Source organism: Pogoniulus pusillus, chromosome 35 (genome assembly GCF_015220805.1).
Source record: "Pogoniulus pusillus isolate bPogPus1 chromosome 35, bPogPus1.pri, whole genome shotgun sequence".
NCBI classification, from domain to species: Eukaryota; Metazoa; Chordata; class Aves; order Piciformes; family Lybiidae; genus Pogoniulus; species Pogoniulus pusillus.
In genome coordinates, this window is record NC_087298.1 from 11,992,025 (window position 1) to 12,013,109 (window position 21,085).

General features: G+C 59.5%; 2 protein-coding genes across 13 annotated transcripts in view; both read left to right on the top strand.

The window, feature by feature from the left end:
- Window positions 1–2,416, top strand: part of VAV2 (vav guanine nucleotide exchange factor 2) — a 155,241-nt gene extending 152,825 nt beyond the window's left edge. For 5 of the 9 annotated variants that reach the window (XM_064171594.1, XM_064171595.1, XM_064171599.1 and 2 more), the window contains 2 exons: window positions 35–189; window positions 946–1,089. In XM_064171594.1, coding sequence (XP_064027664.1) covers window positions 35–189; window positions 946–993 — 203 coding nt within the window. In that variant the 3' untranslated portion in view covers window positions 994–1,089. Of the gene's footprint in view, window positions 1–34; window positions 190–945 lie in introns of all 9 variants that reach the window. The other 4 variants (XM_064171590.1, XM_064171592.1, XM_064171591.1 and 1 more) reach the window with 1 other exon arrangement.
- Window positions 2,417–8,898: 6,482 nt separating this feature from the next.
- Window positions 8,899–21,085, top strand: part of SARDH (sarcosine dehydrogenase) — a 35,217-nt gene continuing 23,030 nt past the window's right edge. For 2 of the 4 annotated variants that reach the window (XM_064171145.1, XM_064171147.1), the window contains exons 1-10: window positions 8,899–9,067; window positions 10,476–10,791; window positions 13,626–13,804; window positions 14,706–14,885; window positions 15,512–15,635; window positions 15,843–15,943; window positions 18,072–18,176; window positions 19,782–19,911; window positions 20,612–20,698; window positions 20,827–20,917. In XM_064171145.1, the coding sequence (XP_064027215.1) occupies window positions 10,482–10,791; window positions 13,626–13,804; window positions 14,706–14,885; window positions 15,512–15,635; window positions 15,843–15,943; window positions 18,072–18,176; window positions 19,782–19,911; window positions 20,612–20,698; window positions 20,827–20,917 (1,307 nt within the window). In that variant the 5' untranslated portion in view covers window positions 8,899–9,067; window positions 10,476–10,481. Of the gene's footprint in view, window positions 9,068–10,320; window positions 10,792–13,625; window positions 13,805–14,705; window positions 14,886–15,511; window positions 15,636–15,842; window positions 15,944–18,071; window positions 18,177–19,781; window positions 19,912–20,611; window positions 20,699–20,826; window positions 20,918–21,085 lie in introns of those variants that run through there. The other 2 variants (XM_064171146.1, XM_064171149.1) reach the window with 2 other exon arrangements.

The window sequence follows — 21,085 nt, forward strand, 5'->3', positions numbered from 1 at the left end:
AGCTCCCGAGCTGGCCTGCTTTGTGCCCTGGCAGTGTTCACCCCGCGGGTGGTGGGGACGGCGGTGGCTCGGTACAACTTCGCGGCGCGGGACATGCGGGAGCTGTCGCTGCGGGAAGGAGACGTGGTCAAGATCTACAGCAGGATTGGTGGGGACCAGGGATGGTGGAAAGGGGAGACCAACGGCAGAGTAAGTGCAGCTGGGCCATGGCCTGGCCAGTGTCTTCAGCTTCTGCTCCCCTCCTGGCTCTCCACCTGCCTGGCTTTAGGAGGAGGCGGAGGGGAGACCTCTTCAGCTGTCTCCAAGGAGGCTGGAGCCAGCTCGGGGTTGGGCTCTTCTCCCGAGGTGGGATGGAGAGGAAGTGATCCCAGGGGAGGCTTAGGTATCACAGTATCACAGTACCACAGTGTCACAGTATCACCAAGGTTGGAAGAGACCTCACAGATCATCAAGTCCAACCCTTTACCACAGAGCTCAAGGCCAGACCATGGCACCAAGTGCCACGTCCAGTCCTGCCTTGAACAGCTCCAGGGACGGTGACTCCACCACCTCCCCGGGCAGCCCATTGGACATGAGGAACTACATCTCCCTGAGAAGAGGCTGCAGCCAGCTGGGGCTTGAGCTCTTCTCCCTAGTATCAGCTGATAGGAGAGGAAATAGTCTCAGGTTGCCCCAGGGGAGGTTTAGGTTGGACATGAAGAACAATTTATCCCCAGAAGGGTTGTCAAGCCCTGGAACAGGCTGCCCAGGGAGGTGGTGGAGTCCCCAGCCCTGGAGGGGTTTCCAAGCCATGGAGATGTGGTGCTGAGGGCCATGGGTTGGTGGTGCCCTGGCAGTGCTGGCTCAGTGGTTGGACTGGGTGAGCTGCAAGGTCTCTCCCAAACAAAGCACTTCCCTGGTGCAGTTCCCTGGTCTCCAGCTCACCCTCTGCCACTTCCCCCACAGGTCGGTTGGTTCCCCTCGACGTACGTGGAGGAGGAAGGAGTGCAGTGAGCGAGGGATGTCTGATGGAAAGGTCATCAAGTGCCCAGAGCAAGCCACTGCAGACCCTGCACACTCGTCCCCATGCCCACAGCTGCTGCTGAGCCATGGCTGGACACCTCCAGGACTGCTCCTGCAGCCTCTTTAGCAACCTGTCCCTCTGTACAGTGTGTGTGTGCCGGGGCCAGCGCCGGCCTGGCCCCTGCTGCCCGTGCAGGAGGTCGATGCTCTGCTGGCTCACGGTGGTGTGGCAGCTGCAGAAGGTCCCAGGAAAGCCACATCCTCCTGCATGGACAGAGCTGAGAGACTCTGTGCGGTGCCCACCAGAGGATGGGGGGGGCTTCCAAACCCCTTCTAGCAAAGGTAGATGGTGGTGGAAGGGTGAGGCTGAAGGTTGGTACCTGGGTGTGCCACGGTGAGAATTTGGAGTGGGGGGGGGGTTCAGAAGGGAGGGAGTGACTTGGCCCTGAGGAGATGAGGTGGACTTCCTGCCGTGCTGCTCCCCTGGGCTCCTCCAGACTGGGATTCTGACAGCCTCCGTGGATGCAACTGGGATGAGAAGGGAGAGTGGGGATGCCCAGCCCAGGAGGAGGAGGAAAGGGCTGTTGCTCGTCTCTGGAAGATGCCAGCTGTGACACCAGGAGCATGAAAGACTGGAAGTGGATCTCCAGGTCAGACAGGAGAGGAAAGAGCCACTTTGGAATCCCAAGGCCATTTCCTTCACACACCTCCCACCTCAGTGCCACCAGCCTGGCTGCAGGCAGAGCAGGCAGCCCGGGGGGCAGTCTGGTCCCACTGGTGTCAGCACACTGCAAGACTGGAGATGCACTTTGCCACACGAGGGCTTTGGAGGCCACCAAGGCACCAGGTACATGCAGAGGAGTGGCCAGGAGGGTGCATCCATGGGTCTGCGGTGCCCTCACTGCCTGCTTGGCACCCTGAGCCAGGCTGCCTCCTCCTGCAGCTGTGACACAAGTCCCACCCCGCTGAGCTCGGGGGTGGGGGGATGCACCCACCTGAGGAAGGGCTACACCACAGACTCCTCACTTCTCTCACCGAGCTGTGAAAGCTTCCAACTCTCCATCCTCAGCTGTCTGCACTTTGAGGGGGGGCTGCCAGCATTGCCCCCTCCTCCCCCTCCCACAGCCTGTTACTGCTGCTGTCAAGGTCCGTCTGTCCTGGCATTGCCACCGTGTCCTGAGCACCTTCCATCCCAGTCTGTCCTTGCCCACAGTTGGTGGGCAGAGCTGCTGCTGAGTGGAGACCCCAACCATCATCTTCTGCCAGGCACTGGCTTCGCCCTCCAGCTCCACACTTTCCTTCCAGAGTGCAAATACAAAGAAAGATGTGTGGCAGGGAACAGCCTCCCAAGACCTGAGCCTCCAGGAGATGCCCTCCAGCCTCTCTCTAATAAAGTGGCATTTTGAGCTGCTTCTTCCTGATGTCCTTCCCCTGGGATTTGGAGGTGGTCCTGCTGTGGGGCTCTGTGCTCTTGGATCACTCTGGTGCAGGTCTGGGAGATGCCAGCGTAGGGTGGGTGAGCAGTGTTGATGCCCTTGGTCCTTGGCCTGGAGGGGTACCATGGTTGCCTCCCAAGCTGTGCTGTGGTGCTGTGCTTGGGATGAGAAATGGAAGAGTTTGAGGCTCTGATGGAGAAGTCCTGAAGCTGGAGATCCTAAGCTGCACAGTGATGAGCCCAGAGCTGCCCTGCTCAGCTGCCTTCTTCCTCCTGGAGCCTCCCCAGTGCCCAGCTCTTGGTGCCACAGGGGACTGGGCTGAGTGCAGCTGGGCTCTGACCCGGACAGACGCCTCCCAAGGCTCTGCAAGGTGCCAGGGACACGGAGGCTGCTCAGAGCTTGCCAAAGGTACTGTTTAGTGCTAACCTCTCCCAACCAAGCCCTCAGGGGAGTTGGCAATGCCCTGCTCCTGCTGGGCAAAGCAAAAGACCCTGCTCCAATTCCTGGAGCAGTGTTGGGCCTGAGTGCTTTTAGAGGCGGGGGGGAGAGGTGAGGAGGGATGAGAGAAACTCACCCAACACCCTCCCCCCTCTCACGTTCACCTTCTGCCTCAGCTCTCTAAGCCCTCCCTGCCCCTCCTGTCTCCCCTGGTTGCTTGTGGAGAGGTGCCCAGGGCATCCCTGCTGGAAAAACCACACACCCTGTCACAAAGGTCCATGGCCCCATCCCTTCCAGGCTCTCACCACACCCTCATGCTGAACAACTTCCTGCTCACTTCCAGTCTGAATCTCCCCATTTCCAGCTTTGGTCCATCCCCCCCAGTGCTATCACTCCCTGACAGCCTGGAAAGTCCCTCCCCAGCTTTCCTGTAGGCCCTTTCTGTTTCCTGCCACAGATCCTAAGTGTTCACACCCCTTCCAAAACTCACAGAAGGTCCTTCCCACAGTGCCAGGTTGTGCTCACTGGACATGTTCCACCAAACTGGGCAGGAGTGTTGGATCTGCTTGAAGGTAGGGAGGCTCTGCAGAGGGATCTGGGTAGTCTGGAGCAATGGGATGAGCTTCAGGTGCTGGGTTGGAAGCTGAGAGCTCTGCTGTCAGCAGTGAGAAGTTGGCTCAGAGCTGAGCAGGTCAAGGGTGGCTGCAGGATGCCTGCAGTGGAGCCTGGAATTGGCTGCAGGATGCCTGCGGTGGAGCCTGGAATTGGCTGCAGGATGCCAGCAGTGGAGCCTGGAACTGGCTGCTGGCTCTAGGAGCAAGTAAGTGCAAAGAGCTGGACAGGGAAGTTCCACCTACACGTGAGGAGGAAATTCTTTACTTTGAGGGTGCTGGAGCAGACTGTCCAGAGGGGTAGTGGAGTCTCCACCTCTGGGAGAGGTTCCAAACCCACCTGGACATTGTGATCCTGGGTGAGCTGCTGTGGTTGCCCTGCTTGAGCAGGGCTGGATGATCTCCAGAGCTCCCTTCCATCCCCTGCCCTTCTGTGATCTGTAAACATTTGCATGTCCTGCCCCTGGCGACATCCCTGCCACTGCAGGGGCTGGCTCCTTAGTGGCACATGGTGCCATCTGACCCTTATGGGGTGGCTGGTGCCAGCAGCATGCCAGCCTGGGCCAGGTGGGTGCTTCCACAGCTGGTTTTGCTCCACATCATCCCACCCTGGGATGTGTGTAGTGAGGAGGGGCTGACACCTCAGGGATAAAGGGGGCAGGATGGGGCTGGGGCCATCTGTGCACTGGGGAGGGGCTGAGATCTCAGGGATAAAGGGGGCAGGATGGGGCTGGGGTCATCTGTGCACTGGGGAAGGGCTGAGATCTCAGGGTTAAAGGAGGCAGGATGGGGCTGGGGTCATCTGTGCACTGGGGAGGGGCTGACAGGGTTAAAGGGGGCAGGATGGGGCTGGGGTCATTTGTGCACTGGGGAGGGGCTGACAGGGTTAAAGGGGGCAGGGTGGGGCTGGGGTCATTTATCCACTGGAATCAGAGCAGGAGCAGCATTCCCGGGGGAGCAAATCTCCAGCCATGGCCAGCACAGGTGGCTCCAGCCCTGTGGGGGCTCCAGGCTGCCACAGGATGGGGATGCACCAGCACAGCTTAGCTTTTCATTTATGATGACTTTTGTTTTTCCCCCAGCAAGAGCAGCTGCTGACCTGACCCCTCCCTCCCCCCAGGAGCTAGGCTGGCCAGGACACTGCCTCTGCTCTGAGCAAACACAGCCCAGGGGGTGGCATTTGCTGGCTGCCCTCTGCAAACAGCAGGTCCTGCTCCAGGCTGAGGCATGTGGCAACCACCCCAGGGTGTCCCTGTGCTGGGCCTTGAGCACACCCCCACCACGGTCCTGGTGGCCTGTGGCTGGTCAGTGTGGTCACCTCCCTCTGCCACCTGGGCTGGTCCATGCTGTGGGCAGCAGGGTTGGCTGAGTGTGAGCTCCTGTGCCACCACCCAGCTTGGTGGGCACCAAAACTGCTGTTCAGTGAGAGCTGCACTGGATGGAGAGTTGGGTGGAGGGGAACCTCAGGAAGCTGAACAAGGGCAGGTGGAGTGTCCTGCACCCCAGCACCAGTGCAGGTTAGGAGGTGACCTGCTGGAAGGCAATGCTGCAGAGGAGGACCTGGGAGTGCTGGGGGGGAAGAAGTTCACCATGAGCCAGCAATGGACCCTCATGGCCAGGAAAGCCAATGGTGTCCTGGAGTGCAGGAGGAAGAGTTCTTCTCATTCTGCCCTAGTGAGGCCACATCTGGACTGCTGAGTCCTGTTCTGGGCTCCTCAGCTCAGGAGAGGCAGGGAACTGCCAGAGAGAGTCCAGAGGAGGCTGCAGAGCTGCTGAGGGGTCTGGAGCAGCTCTGTGAGGAGCAAAGGCTGAGTCCTGGGGCTGAGAGCCTGCAGAAGAGCAGCCCCAGAGGGGAGCTGAGCAGTGCTCAGCAAGAGCTAAAGGGTGGGGGGAAAGAGGATGAGGCCAGGCTCTGCTCAGTGGTGCCCAGGGACAGGACAAGGGACAATGGGCACAAACTGGAACCCAGAAGGTTCCACTTGAGCAGGAGGAGAAAGTTGTTTGTTGTGAGGGTGCTGGAGGCCTGGAGCAGGCTGCCCAGGGAGGTTGTGGAGTCTCCTTGTGTGGAGAGCTTCCACCCCCAGGTGGACATTGTGCTGCTGGGCAGGCTGCTGTGGGTGCCCTGCTTTAGCAGGCAGGATAATCTCCAGAGGTCTCTTCCAACCCCAGCATGCTGAGATTCCAAGGCTGGGAGTTACCAAGAGCAGAGCTCAGAGAGGCTCTGCCCCAGCAGGACTGTGCAGGCTTGGGGCTGTTTCAGGCTGGGGTTGTGGATCACATTCAGACTGTGGTGCAGAGCAGAGCACAGCCTGCTTGTGTGGACAATGAGAGCAGAGATGGGGATGGAGATGAAGATGGGAATGGGGCTGAGGATGGGACATGCTGGCAGCCTGGTGCCCACAGTGATCAGCTGCAGTTCTGCATCATGCTTGGTTACCTCATTCCTGCCTAAGCCATCATCTTCTCTGTGACCTAGAAAACTCCACCTGGAGCCTGCAGACCTCTCTGCTGCTTCATTTTAGGATTAATCTAAGCTAGAAAGGACAACAAATCAAATGGGTTTAGGCTCCCTTCTCCATTGGACTCACCACCCAAAAATCAAACCATCCCCATCCCAGCTTTGGAGCCAGAGGAGAGCCTGGGGACTTTGGGCAGAAGTCACCACTGCTTTCTCCACTCTCCATCCTGAGCTCAGCCTGCTGAATATCTACCTGGGCTCCTCTGAATGTTTTAAGCCTGGTCTAACACAAAGGTCATGTTGATAATTAGTGCCTGCTGATGAAATGGTCCTGGCCTGTCAAACAGAAAGACTCCCTTGCAAACAGGAGTTTAGACTTGTTTGCCTCTCTGTGGTTAGTGTGAGCACTTAAATCCCTGGAGAAGTTCAGGTTGGACAAGAGGAACAATTTCTTCCCTCAAAACTTTGTTCAAGCCTTGGAACAGCCTGCCCAGGGCAGTGGTGGGGTCCTGATCTCTGGAGGGCTATCAAAGCTATGGAGATGTGGTGCTGAGGGCCATGGTTTGGTGGTGCCCTGGCAGTGCTGGGTTAGGGTTGGACTGGAAGAGCTGAAAGGTCTCTTTCAACCAAAACACTTCTGTGAGCCTGCAAAACGCTGTCTGGGACAGGGGCTGGGGCTGGACCAAGTGAACCACTCCACTTCCAAACCAATCCTTCCCAAACTGGGGTGGGGGGGTGGGGGTGGAGGGGGGTGTGGGGAGAGGAGGACTGGGATGCAGACTGGGTATGGTACAGGTAGCCAATACAGGTGGGGAGCAGCAGGGAGGCACTTCCCAGGTCCCTGGCACTGTTGAATGCTGCAAGCCCCCAAACCACCATCCCTGGGCTGCTCCATGGGGCCACAGATAGGTGATGCTGCCCAAGGGCACAGTGCAAGGATCAGCAGCATGCTGCTTCAGACCCTGGCCCCACCCCAACTTCTGCTGCTCTGAGATAACCAGACCAGACCCTTCAGAGTTGCCTTCAAAGGAGAAGAGAGCCAAAGGCATCCTGGGCTGGCTCAGGAGCAGTGTGGGCAGCAGCACAAGGGAGGTTCTTGTGCCCCTGTGCTCAGCACTGCTCAGGCCACCCCTGGAGTGCTGTGTCCAGTTCTGGGCTCCTGAATTGCAGAGAGAAGTTGAGGTGCTGGAAGGTGTTGAGAGAAGGGCAGCAAGGCTGGGGAGGGGCCTGGAGCACAGCCCTGTGAGGAGAGGCTGAGGGAGCTGGGGGGGTGCAGCCTGCAGCAGAGGAGGCTCAGGGCAGAGCTCATTGCTGCCTGCAGCTGCCTGCAGGGAGGCTGTAGCCAGGTGGGGTTGGGCTCTGCTGCCAGGCAAGCAGCAACAGAAGGGGACATAGCCTGAAGCTGTGCCAGGGCAGGTCTAGGCTGGATCTGAGGAGGAAGTTGTTGTCAGAGAGAGTGATTGGCATTGGAATGGGCTGCCCAGGGAGGTGGTGGAGTCTTTGTGCCTGGAGGTGTTGAAGCCCAGGCTGGCTGGGGCACTTAGTGCCATGGCCTGGGTGCTAGGCTGGGCTGGCTGAGCTTAGACCTCTCTGCCAACCTGCTTGATTCTGTGATTCTATACCCCCAGTCTCCTGCACATCTTGCCCAAACAGGCAGTAATTTCAGGGGAGAGTCCTGAGCAATAAACCCTTCAAGTTGGGAGGCTGAAATCAGATGTGGTGAGTTGCCTTAATGAGTTTTTCCCCACCCCCTACCTTGCCATTAAAATGTTTTGGCTGTGTTCTCACCTTCCCTTTCAGCTCTCTGGCTTAAGGGATTTTGCCTCGGTTCACTTTTTTTTCCTCTTTTCTTTTAATTCTGCCCTTCCCACTGGAAGCAGCTGTCAGGAACTGGCAGCAGGAGGGTCAGATGGTGCCGTTCCTCACCGTGTTTGCTCTTCTGGCATCCAGCTGACAGCTCCAGCCCGGGAAAAGGCTGCAAGTCCCTGCTGGCCCCCCCTGGGCTGTTTGTTCTTTGCTGGGCACCGAGCCGGGCAGAAAAGCAGCATTTCAGCTGCGTTTGCCTCCCTCTTTTCAATTCCTCCCTCCTGCCTGAATGGTCTTCTTCCTTGGGAAGCTGCAGGGCTGCAGGACGGTCTGAGAGGGGAGGGCAAATCCTTGTTTCCCTGCTGCCCGGGATGGTCCTGCCTGCCTTCAGCGCTGGTTAATGTGCTTTTGTGGCAGGGGCACGCAGAGGAGAGGAGCACTGGACGAAGGTAGCGGCTGGAGGGGCAGCTGCGTGCAGAGAGGAGGAGGAGAGCATTGGAGCAAGGCAGGGGCTGAAGGGGCAGCTGTGTGCAGAGAGGAGAGCATTGGAGCAAGGCAGGGGCTGAAGGGGCAGCTGTGTGCAGAGAGGAGAGCGTTGGAGCAAGGCAGGGGCTGAGGGGCAGCTGCGTGCAGAGAGGAGAGCATTGGAGCAAGGTAGGGGCTGAGGGGCAGCTGCGTGCAGAGAGGAGAGCATTGGAGCAAGGCAGGGGCTGAGGGGCAGCTGTGTGCAGAGAGGAGAGCGTTGGAGCAAGGTAGGGGCTGAGGGGCAGCTGCGTGCAGAGAGGAGAGCATTGGAGCAAGGCAGGGGCTGAAGGGGCAGCTGTGTGCAGAGAGGAGAGCGTTGGAGCAAGGTAGGGGCTGAGGGGCAGCTGCGTGCAGAGAGGAGAGCATTGGAGCAAGGTAGGGGCTGAGGGGCAGCTGTGTGCAGAGAGGAGAGCGTTGGAGCAAGGTAGGGGCTGAGGGGCAGCTGCGTGCAGAGAGGAGAGCATTGGAGCAAGGTAGGGGCTGAGGGGCAGCTGCGTGCAGAGAGGAGGAGGCGAGCAGGGGGGGAAGTCACGGGCTGAGGGGGCAGCTGTGTGCAGAGAGGAGGAGGAGAGGACGAGAGGAAGGCAGGGGCCGAGGGGGCAGCTGCGTGCAGACTGGAGGAGAGCATTCGAGCAAGGTAGGCGCTGAAGGGGCAGCCGTGTGCAGAGAGGAGGAGTGGACTAGGGGAAGGCAGGGGCCGAAGGGGCAGCCGTGTGCCGAGGAGGAGGAGGGAGCGTTGGAGGAAGGCAGGGCCCTGGAGCCGTGCGCGCAGCCCGGAGCGAGCCTCGCCGGTGAGTGGGGCACGGCCGGGTGGTGGCTGCGGGTGGCGGGGCCGTGTCGCGGGGCGCTGCGGGAGCTCCTGCGGGTCGTGGGACTTGGCGAGTGGGAGCCTGCAGCTTGGCTGGGCTGTGGGGGGTGCGGGGGGTGCTGCGGCAGCCACGTGGCACCCGGCAGAGGGGTCCCGGTAGGGTAAGCTTTGGGGCAGCCCCCGTGGCTTGCGTGGAAGGGGGTGGTGCTGAGCTGCCGGCCCCCCCCACTGCACCCCAGCTTGTGCCGCCCACCCCCCCAAAAACCACGCACCCGTGCAAGCCGCGGAGCGTGTGCCACGCCAGCAGCCCCGTGGGCAGGAGCTGGCCCTGTCCCCCCCACCCCCTGCACATAAGGACAAACCTTCTGCCTGCCTTGTGGCCACACAGCTCCTGGGGACGGGACGGGAGGGGGGAAAGAGGGCACAGTGGCAGGCACCAGCTGGCACAGCCCTCTGCTTGCCTCCTGCTTTTCTAAGCCCCTTCCCCAAGTGGGGCCTCTGCAGGGGGCTGGGAGCTGCACACAGGTGCCGCTGGGGTCCCATTTTGCTGCTGGCAGGGGGGATTGCAGCAGTGGGCTCTGAGATGTGCCCCAGGGCTTGCTCCAAGCTGTCCAGGGCTGCTCAGCTGCTTGCACAGCTCCCACACGTTGGGTTGTGAACCCCAAGCTTGACCGAGGGTCTCCTGTCCGTGCCAGCAGGGTGGGTTTGGGGCTTTGCAGGTGGAGATGTCCCACGTGAGCTGCACACAGGTGCAGCTGGGATCTGATTTCATTGCTGGCAGGGGGGATTGCAGCAGTCGGCTCAGGGCTGTGCCCCAGGGCTTGCTCCAAACTGTCCAGGGCTGCTCAGCTGCTTGCACAGCACCCAAATGTTGGGCTATGAGCCCTAAACTTGACTGGGGGTCTCCTGTCCGTGCCAGCAGGGTGGGTTTGGGGCTTTGCAGGTGGAGATGTCCCACGTGAGCTGCACACAGGTGCAGCTGGGATCCCATTTTGCTGCTGGCAGGGGGGATTGCAGCAGTCGGCTCAGGGCTGTGCCCCAGAGCTTGCTCCAAGCTGTCGAGAGCTGCTCAGCTCCTTGCACAGCTCCCACATGTTGGGTTGTGAACCCCAAGCTTGACTGGAGGTCTCCTGTCCGTGCCAGCTGTGTTGTCTCGGGGCTTTGCAGGTGGAGATGTCCTACCTGAGCTGCACACAGGTGCCGCTGGGATCTCATTTTGCTGCTGGGAGAGGGGGTCCCAGCAGTCGGCTCAGGGCTGTGCCCCAGGGCTTGCTCCAAGCTGTCCAGGGCTGCTCAGCTCCTTGCACAGCACCCGAATGTTGGGTTGTGAGCCCCAAGCTTGACTGGGGGTCTCCTGTCCGTGCCAGCAGGGTGGTCTGGGGGCTTTGCAGGTGGAGATGTCCTTCGTGAGCTGTGCCCTGAGGGTGGCCACCCCCCGCTGCCTGCCAGCCCCCTGGCGAAGCCCCAGGCCCTTGAGCAGTGCCGCGGGCCCCACGGCTGAGAAGAGTGTCCCGTACCAGAGGACCCTGAAGGAGGAAGGCTCCGGGGAGCCCAGCCGGCCCCCGCCCTCCTCAGCCGAGGTGGTGGTGGTGGGAGGGGGCAGCCTGGGCTGCCAGACCACCTACCACCTGGCCAAGCAGGGGGTCACCAACGTCGTGCTGCTGGAGAGGGACCGCCTGACCTCGGGGACCACTTGGCACACGGCTGGTGAGGTGCTGGGCACAGCGTGGGCGACGCCTGGGGTGGGGATGGGGGTGGCTGTGGGCGACGCCTGGGGTGGGGCTGGGGGTGGCCGTGGATGACGCCTGGCGTGGGGATGGGGGTGGCCGTGGGCGACGCCTGGCGTGGGGATGGGGGTGGCCGTGGGCGACGCCTGGCGTGGGGATGGGGGTGGCCGTGGGCGACGCCTGGCGTGGGGATGGGGGTGGCCGTGGATGACGCCTGGGGTGGGGATGGGGGTGGCTGTGGGCGATGCCTGGGGTGGGGATGGGGGTGGCTGTGGGCGACGCCTGGGGTGGGGATGGGGGTGGCCGTGGGCGACGCCTGGGGTGGGGATGGGGGTGGCCGTGGGTGATGCCTGGGGGGGGGATGGGGGTGGCCGTGGGCGACGCCTGGGGTGGGGATGGGGGTGGCCGTGGGCGACGCCTGGGGTGGGGATGGGGGTGGCTGTGGGCGACGCCTGGGGTGGGGATGGAGGTGGCCATGGAGCGGGTGTGTTGCCCAGGCAGGTGTGCTGGAGGGGTTTGGCTCTGAGGGTGGAGGGTCCTGCTGAGGGCTCCTCTTTGCCCATTTGGCATCCCTTTGTGTTAAAAAACGCCCCCAGAAGGTTCTGTTGTGTGGCCATGAGCAGGTGGAGCAGTTTCTCTTCACATCTTCCCCCACTCCGTTCTTTAAGCCACTTGTCTTTGGCGGGGGGGGGGGCGTGGGGGGGGTTAGTCTCTTCTGGGGATATCTGCTCCAGAAACCTTCCTTCCCCCTTGCTTTAAATCACAGAATGGGTTGGGTTGGAAGGGACCTTCAAGATCATCCAGTTCCGACCCCCCTGCCACGGGCAGGAGCTCCTCTTGCTAGACCAAGTTGCTCAAAGCAAAGCCTCCAAAGAGGAGGCTCCCAGGGGACCCTCTTGTGGCCTTCCAGCATCTGAAGAGGGCCACAGAAAAGCTGAGTAAGGACTTTTTAGGCTATCAGGGAGTGACAGGACAGGGGGGAATGGAGCAAAGCTGGAGGTGGGGAGAGTGAGGCTGGAGGTGAGGAGGAAGTTGTTGAGCAGGAGAGTGGTGAGAGGCTGGAATGGGTTGCCCAGGGAGGTGGTTGAGGCCCCATGGCTGGAGGTGTTTGAGGCCAGGCTGGCTGAGGCTGTGTGCAGCCTGCTCTAGGGTAGGGTGTCCCTGGGCATGGCAGGGGGATTGGAACTGGCTGCTCCTTGTGGTCCCTTCCAACCCTGCCTGATTCTATTCTATGAAAGCCTCATCTAGCATGGCCCTGGAGGGTTCCACATCTTCTGTGGGTAGTCTGTTGCAGTCTCACCAGCATCATGGGGGAGAATTTTTTTCCTTCTCCCTAGCCTAAATCTCTCCTCTCGTAGTTAAACTCTCACCCCTTGTCCTGTCACTCCAAGCCCTTGTAAAAAGTCCCTCTGCAGCTTTCTTCTGATTGCCTTAAAGCACTGAGGAGCCACAATAAGCTCTCTCTGGAGCCTTCTCCAGGCTGAACACCTCCAACTCTCTCAGCTGTTCAGAGCAGAGGTGCTGCAGCTCCTTGACCATCTTCATGACCACTCCAACCTGCCCGTGCCCCTTATGATGTTGGCAGCCCCAGAGCCGAAGGCATTGCTCTTGGTGCCCAAGGGAAACAGGGAAGGACAATTTGTGTCTCTCCACATCACCACGAGATGGAGCAGGAGCCCTGGCAGGACAACCCAGACCACCCTGCACAGGATCTTAGGGGTTGGAAGGCAGCTGCAGGGATCATCCAGTCCAGCCCCACTGCCAGAGCAGGATCTTTGATCACATTCTGTGCTCCTGTGCTCCACAACCTCCCTGGGAAACCTGTGCCAGGGTCTCACCACTCTCCCTGCAAACAACTTCTTCCTAGAAGTTTCAGTCTCCCCTCTGCTAGTTCAAACCTACTCCTGCTCCTCCTATCTTTCCCAGACCTTGTCAATAGTCCCTCCTCAGCTTTACTGGAGCTCCCTTCAGATCCTGCAAGGCCACTCCAAGGTCTCCTCCAAGCCTTCTCTTCTCCAGGCTGCACAGCCCCAACTCTCTCAGCCTGTGCTCACAGCAGAGCTGCTGCAGCCCTCTCAGCATCTTGGTGGCCTCCTCTGCACTGGCTCCAACACTTCCATGTCCTGCTTGTGCTGGGGGCTCCAGAACTGCCCTCAGGACTGCAGATGGGGTGTGAGGAGATCAGAGCCAAGGGGCAGAATCCCCTCCCTTGCCCTGTGCCCACACTGCTCTTGCTGCAGCCCAGCACAGGGTTGTGTCTGGGCTGCACTCCCACTGCAGGCTCCTCTTGAGCTTTTCCTCACCCCAGACCCCCAGGTCCTGTTCCTCAGAGCTGCTCTCAGCCATTCCCCACCCAGCCTGGAGTTGTGCTTGGGATTGCACCCACCCAGGTGCAGGATCTTACACTTGGCCTTGTTGAATGCCATGAGGTTGGCCTGGGCACACCTCTGCAGCCTGCCCAGCTCCCTCTGGATGGATCCCTGTCCTCTAGCAAGTCTCCTGTGCCACACAGCTTGGTGCCATCTGCACACTTGCTGAGGCTGCACTGATTGCTCTGTCCACATCCCTGACAAAGATGTTCCACAGCACTGGTGCCAGCACTGACCCCTGAGGGAGCCACTTGGCACTGTTCTCCAGGTGGTCATTGTGCCCTTGGGTGCCACCATCCAGCCCATTCCTTGCCCAGCAGTGCTCCACTCATCCAGGCTGTGTTTTCCCAGCTTGGTGACCGGGATGCCCTGTGGGACAGAGTCAAAACGCCTTGCTGGGGTCCAGGTGGGTGATGTCTGTTGCCCTTCCCTTGTCCCCTCCTAGGGCTGCTGTGGCAGCTGCGTCCCAGCGACGTGGAGGTGGAGCTGCTGGCACACACGCGGGAGGTGGTGAGCAGGGAGCTGCCGGCAGAGACAGGGCTGCACACGGGCTGGGTGCAGAACGGAGGTCTCTTCATCGCCTCCAGCAAGCAGCGCCTGGACGAGTACAAGAGGCTGATGTCGGTAGGGACCGGCCCCTGGCCGGGTGGGCTGCAGGAGCTGGGGTGTGTCACCCGTGCCTTGGGAGCGGGGCTGAGGGCTGTGGAACCTGGAGCAGATGGTCCCCAGCTGTCCCTTACAGCACCCAGCAGCTCCCAGAGTGGATGGGTGGGGGCAAGGATGCAGCAGGTGGCTTTAAGGGAGTGCCACGGCTGCAGCCACTCCTTGCTTTGGGGCAAGGATGCTGTGAGGGTCTCACATCAGGCACAGGATGGCAGGGGTTGGAAGGGACCTAAAGAGAGCATCCAGTGCAACCCCCCTGCCACAGCAGGACCATCCAGTCTAGCTCAGGGCACACAGGAACACATCCAGACAGGCTTGGAAAGGCTCCAGAGAAGGAGACTCCACAGCCTCTCTGGGCAGCCTGTGCCAGGGCTCTGGGAGCCTTATGGAAAAGAAGTTCCCCCTTGTGCTGAGCTGCAACCTCCTGTGCTGCAGCTTCCATCCATTGCTGCTCATCCTGTGCCAGGCAGCAGTGAGCAGAGCCTGTCCCCCCCTCCTGACCCCCAGCCCTCAGATAGTTATAGACATTGATTCAATCCCCTCTCAGTCTTCTCTTCTCCAGACTAAGCAGCCCCAGGGCCCTCAGCCTCTCCTCACCAGGCAGTGCTCCAGACCCCTCATCATCCTTCCTTGGGCTCTCTCCAGCAGATCCCTGTCCCTCTTCACCTGGGGAGCCCAAACCTGAAGGCAGTACTCAGGATGAGGTCTCATCAGGGCACAGTAGAGGTGGAGGAGAAGCTCCCTGGATATTCTGAACACACTCTCCTTAATGCACTTCTCTTCCTCCTCCTCCTCCTGCAGCAAGCAATGAGCAAAGCTTTTGTTGCCTGCTTGAGTTCCTTCTTTGCTTCTCCCTTGGCAGCTGGGGAAGGTTTATGGTGTGGAGTCCTACGTCCTGACCCCAGCACAGACCAAGGACCTGTACCCACTGATGAACATCAACGACCTCTATGGCACCCTCTATGTGCCCAAGGATGGCACCATGGATCCAGCTGGTACCTGCTCGACTCTTGCCAGGGCAGCAACTGCCAGAGGCGCTACGGTAGTTCCTAATCAGTAATTGCTCATTAGTGCCTGTTGGTCCTGGGAGGAGGCTTCAGCTTCTGCCCTCCTCATCTCCTCCTTTCCCACTGGAGCCAGAGTTGTTCCAGCAGTTAGGTCTTTGCCCAAGAAAGGTCTTGGCTTTGAGGGCTGCTTGCGTGGTAGCCATCAAAGCTGGCAGGAGCCATGGGGTCCAGGGGAAGTAGAGGGCAAAGCTGGCTCCTAAGCTGGCAGGAGCCATGAGATCCAGGGAAGGCAGAGGGCAAAGCTGGCTCCTAAGCTGGCAGGAGCCATGAGATCCAGGGAAGGCAGAGGGCAAAGCTGGCTCCTAAGCTGGCAGGAGCCATGAGATCCAGGGAAGGCAGAGGGCAAAGCTGGCTCCTAAGCTGGCAGGAGCCAGAGATCCAAGGAAGGCAGCCCCAGAGCAGGTTCCCTGGGCAGTTGTGGGGTCAGGCAGCAGGTTGTGCTGTCACCACCCTCAAGGCAGGGGCCAGCAGCCCCTCCTTGTGCCTGTGTGTGTCAACAAGAAGCGTGCCAGATGTGGGGTGCAGATGCCAGGCCAGCCAGGCTGTCCCCCATCACCCTTCTGCCCCTGCCATGACTCTGCTGCCCTCCTCCTGCCTCCAGATCATCGAGAACTGCCCAGTCACAGGCATCCAGGTCCGGACTGATGATTTTGGGGTGAAGAGGGTGTGTGGAGTGGAGACAGCCCACGGGACCATCCAGACTCCCTGCGTGGTGAACTGTGCAGGTACAGGGGTGCAAAAGCCTGGTGAGGAAGGTGAGGGCCTGGGGCTGTGGCCACAGGGCAGGAGGTGATGCTGCCCCCCAAGAGCTGGAGGGTCGCCAGCAATCCTCATCCCCTCCCTCCCATCTGGCCATCACCTCCAGACCACCACAGGTCTGTGTGGGGTGTGAAGGGTGGAGAGGTGCTGAGCAGAGGGTGGTCTCTTGGCAGGTGTGTGGGCACGAGCCCTGGGCAAGCTGGCTGGCGTGCAGGTGCCGCTGGTGGGGATGCACCATGCCTACGTGGTGACCGAGCGCATCGAGGGCATCCAGGTCAGCCCTGCTCAGCTGCACTCCAGCTCCTCTGCTCTGCTGGCCACTGCTGGAGGAGCAGATGGGACAGACCCCCTGGCACCCACCCCCCAGGCCTGCACCTCAAATACTGGGTTCAGTGTTTGGGCTTCTCACTCCAACAAAGGGCATCGAGGTGCTGGAACAGGGCAACAAAGGTGGGGAAGGGTCTGGAGGGCAGAGCTGGGGAGAAGCAGCTGAGAGAGCTGGGAGGGTGTAGTGGGGGTAAGGAGGCTGAGGGGAGGCCTCATTGCTCTCTACAGCTGCCTGGAAGGAGGGAGGTAGAGGTTGGTCTCTTCTGCCTAGTATCAGGTGATAAAATGAGGGTAAGAGGAGGCTGAGGGGAGGTCTCATTGCTCTCTACAGCTGCCTGAAAGGAGGTTGGAGGGAGGTAGAGGTTGATCTCTTCTGCCCAGTATCAGGTGACAAAATGAGAGGAAATGGCTTGGAGATGAGGAAATTTGCTGCAGGAGTGCCCAGGGATTGACACAGGCTGCCCAGAGAGGTGGTGGAGTCCCCAGCCCTGGAGGGGTTCAAGAAACCTGTGGTCCTGGTTTAGTGGCCATGGTGGGGTTGGGTTGAAGGTTGACCTCAATGACTTTGGAAAGCTTTTCCAGCCAAAGCAGTTCTGTGGTTGCTGCCTGCAGCATAACCCTGGGCCAGGATCTGCAGGCAGGAGGAGGTGCACACCCAGCAGCTTCTCCTCCCTGGCATCAGCCTGCCCTGCCCAGAGTCGTGGTGAATATTTAATGCTGTTATGACTGGCAGGATCATTTCCTTCATGGTTTTTTCATCTCAGCAGAATGGTTGCAGGGTCTCCTGTGTGCTTGCTGTCTGACAGCAGCATTAATAAAGACAGCAAACACTTGCTGAACAAGCCCCAGCAGGCAGAGGTGTAGCTCTCCAAGCATCTCTAAGCTCTTCCAAGAACTCCATAGCTGCATCTGCCTGTAGAGCATTGCTCAGGAGTAAAAGAGCATTTTGCTGCCTCTGGCAACAAGGCTGTGAGGGCAACACATTATTAAGTGTCCATCCCACTGCCACAGCTCAGGTCTGACTTTCCAGGCTGAGATGCCAAGTGTTGGTGCCCAGGATTACACATCTGGGGTGCTAGGTCCAGTTCTGGGCTGCCTGGATCAAGGGGGGCAGGGACTTGCTAGAGGGGGTACAGCAAAGGGCTACAAAGATGCTGGGGAGAGTGGAACAGGTCTGTGAGGAGGAAAGGCTGAGAGAATTGGGGCTGGTTAGTCTGGAACAGAGCAGCCTGAGAGGGGATCTGATCAATGCTGATCCATACTTCGAGGGTGGGTGTCAGGAGGATGGGAGCAGGCTTTGTTCAGTGGTGCCCAGTGACAGGACAAGGAGTGATGGGCACAAGCTGGAACATCAGAAGTCCAACCTAAACATGAGGAGGAACTCCTTGAATCTAAGGGTGGCAGAGCCCTGGAGTCTCCTTGCCTGGAGAGCTTCCAACCCCACCTGGGCGTTGTGCTCCTGGGCAAGCTGCTGTGGGTGCCCTGCTTGAGCAAGCTGGGGGTTGGGCTGAATGATCTCCAGAGGTCCCTTCCAGCCCTCACCATGCTGGAAGAGTCTGCTCCTGCTGCCCAGAGCATCCCTGGCACTGCTGCTTGTGCCACGGAGGAGCAGCTGGGAGCCAAAGACTCATGCAAGACTCAGCTTCCAGTTTGGGTGCTGGGGTCAGGCTTGGTGAATGGACACTGCCTTGTGGCATCCCTGCCTGTGATGACACTGCCCTGCCTGTGGCATCCCTGCCTGTGATGACACTGCCCTGCCTGTGGCATCCCTGCCTGTGATGACACTGCCTGTGATGACACTGCCTGTGACATCCCTGCCTGTGGCACCCCTGCCTGCATGAGCCACTTGGCCCATGGTTGGAGGGGGGTTTGCTGCAGCTGCCCTTGATGCCTTCTTCCTGGCTCAATTCAGGCACTCAAAAGTGAGGGCTGAGGGAACATCCCTGGAGCCAGCATTGCTGCCAGCCTCAGTGGTCATGCCGGACCCCTCCAGTCGATCCCCCTCAGTGGCAGCAGGGCGATGTTGGGCTCTCCCCACAGCCCTCAGCCCCCTGCTGGCCCTGGCTGTGTTGCAGAACATGCCCAACGTGCGGGACCACGACGCCTCGGTGTACCTCCGTCTCCAGGGAGATGCCCTTTCCGTGGGCGGCTATGAGTCCAACCCCATCTTCTGGGAGGAGGTGAGTGGTGCAGAGAGCCTTTCCTATAGGCAATGAGGCAGGTTTCCAGGGAACCCATCCCTGAGCACCTCAACCCCCAGCTCCTGCAGGTGCCAACCTCCCCACAGCCAGAGGGGGAAGCGCAGCAGAGCATCTTCTGGTTGGGTCTGTCTGTGGTGCAGAGAGGAGATGCAGGGACAGCAGGAATAAGGAGGGCTGTGAGGGGACTGGAGCACTGCCTGGTGAGGAGAGGCTGAGGGCCTGGGGCTGTTTAGCCTGGAGAAGAGAAGACTGAGAGGGGATTGAATCAATGTCTATAACTATCTGAGGGCTGGGGGTCAGGAGGGGGGGACAGGCTCTGCTCACTGCTGCCTGGGATAGGACAAGCAGCAATGGATGGAAGCTGCAGCACAGGAGGTTGCAGCTCAGCACAAGGGGGAACTTCTTGCCTGGAAGGTCCCAGAGCCCTGGCAGAGGCTGCCCAGAGGTGGAGTCTCCTCCTCTGGAGCCTTTCCAAGCCTGTCTGGATGTGTTCCTGTGTGCCCTGAGCTAGATTGTCAGGCTACAAGAGTTGTGGCTCTGCAGCCTGGAGAAGAGAAGGCTTTGAGGACACCTTGGAGTGGCCTTCCACTAGTTGAAAGGGGCTACAGGAAGTCTGGGGAAGGACTAGTGACAAGGTCTGGTAATGACAGGAGGAGGAGGAACTGCCAGAGGGAGAATTCAAACTAGATGTTAGGAAAGGGTATTTGGAAGTGAGGGTGGTGAGACCCTGGCACAGGTTACCCAGGGAGGTTGTGAAGCACAGAGGCACAGAATGTGATCAAAGATCACATTCTGTGCCTCTGTGCTTCACAACCTCCCTGGAGGTGTTCAGGACCAGCTTGGCTGAGTCCTTGAGCAACCTGTTCTAGTGAGAGGTGTCCCTGCCTATGGCAGGGGGGTTGGAACTGGCTGAGCTTTGAGGTCCCTTCCAACCTAAACCATTCTCTGATTGCATGGAATTGTAGCATCAATCAGGGTTGAAAGGGACCAGGAGGATCATCCAGTTCAGGGTTGGAAGGGACCAGGAGGATCATCCAGTTCAGGGTTGAAAGGGACCAGGAGGATCATCCAGTTCAGGGTTGAAAGGGACCAGGAGGATCATCCAGTTCAGGGTTGGAAGGGACCAGGAGGATCATCCAGTTCAGGGTTGAAAGGGACCAGGAGGATCATCCAGTTCCAACCCCCCTGCCATGGGAATTCTATGTCTTTGGGTCCCTTCCACCCCCTGACATCTGTGAGCCTGTGAAGATGCTGAACTTCCCTGGGGGGGAGGAGTTGGATTTTTGAGGCCACCATACAGCCCCTGCCCTGCTGCATCATCCCTTTATCCAGGTTGTGCTGCTTGGGTGCTAATTGGTATATGTTAATGAGAGAAATGAGGTTATTGGCTATGAAAAGCAAACAATGGGATGTCTTTTCCACTCAGAGCTGTGCTTTGTCCCAGCCCTTTAGCTTGGGCTGTTGGTGAAAGCCCAAAGAACCCAGAGGTGATTCCCTGGGGTGTGTGAGGCTGTCAGAGCTGAGTTCTTCCTCTGCCAACTCTGCTCTCTTGTGTGTCTTGGTTCCTTCTTTCCCACCTTTCAGGTCTCTGAAAAGTTTGCTTTTGGCCTTTTTGACCTCAACTGGGATGTTTTCATGCAACACATTGAAGGGGCCATCAACAGAGTCCCTGTGTTGGAGAGAACAGGCATTAAATCCACTGTCTGTGGGCCAGGTAACGTGGCAGGGGTGGCACCTTGGTGGCACTGTGCTCAGGGAGGCACAGGCTGGATGTTAGGAGGAAGTTGTTGTCAGAGAGAGTGATTGGCATTGGAATGGGCTGCCCAGGGAGGTAGTGGAGTCTTTGTGCCTGGAGGTGTTGAAGCCAAGCCTGGCTGGGGCACTGAGTGCCATGGTCTGGTTGGTTGGGCAGGGCTGGGTGCTAGGTTGTGCTGGCTGAGCTTGGAGCTCTCTTCCAACCTGCCTGATTTCTCTGTGGGTTGTGCTGGAGGCAAGAGGAAGCTTCCTGACTTGGGGAGAAGAAAAACCCTTTGAGAACAGAGCAGGCAGCTCTGGTGTGGCTGCAATGGTGCCATCGTCCAAGGGGTGGCACCCCAGGCTTAGTCTAGCTGGAGACCTTGCACTTGTTCGTATGGAACCAACCTCAGGAGGTTCAACAAGACCAAGTGCAAGGTCCTGCAGCTGGGGCGAGGCAATGCCAAACACAGATCGAAGCTGGGCAGTGCCAGGCTGGAGAACAGCCCTGAGGAGAGGGACTTGGGGATGCTGCTGGAGGAGAAGCTCCACAGGAGCCAGCAGTGTGCACTTGCAGCCCAGAAAGCCAAGCAGAGCCTATGAACCCTGCTCCTAGTGGTGTGGTGTGTCCCCAGAATGGCACTCCTGGCCCTGCTGGCACATCCCTCTCTCTCTTGCAGAGTCATTCACAGCTGACCACAAGCCCCTCATGGGGGAAGCCCCAGAGGTCAGAGGCTTCTTCCTTGGCTGTGGCTTCAACAGTGCAGGTAAGAGAGTCTTGAAGGGCTCACACCTCAGCTGCCCCAATGTGGACGTGGCAGCCCGGGCAGAGCCTGGCACCCACAGCCACCCTTGGGCCTCCTGGGCTCAGCTGGCTGCTTGCCTCTTCCCCCAGGGATGATGCTGGGAGGTGGCTGTGGGAAGGAGCTGGCTCACTGGATCATCCATGGGCGGCCAGAGAAGGACATGCATGGCTACGACATCAGGCAAGGCACCCTGGCTGCCCAGCTCCCCAAGGGCTCCTTCCCTGGCACCCCTTGTCCTCAGCTGGTCCTTGGGGAGGGGTTTGGAGGCAGGGCTGGCAGCTGACATCAGCAGTGGGTGCCACCCTGGCTGCCCCAGCTCCCCAAGGGCTCCTTCTCTGACACCTCTTG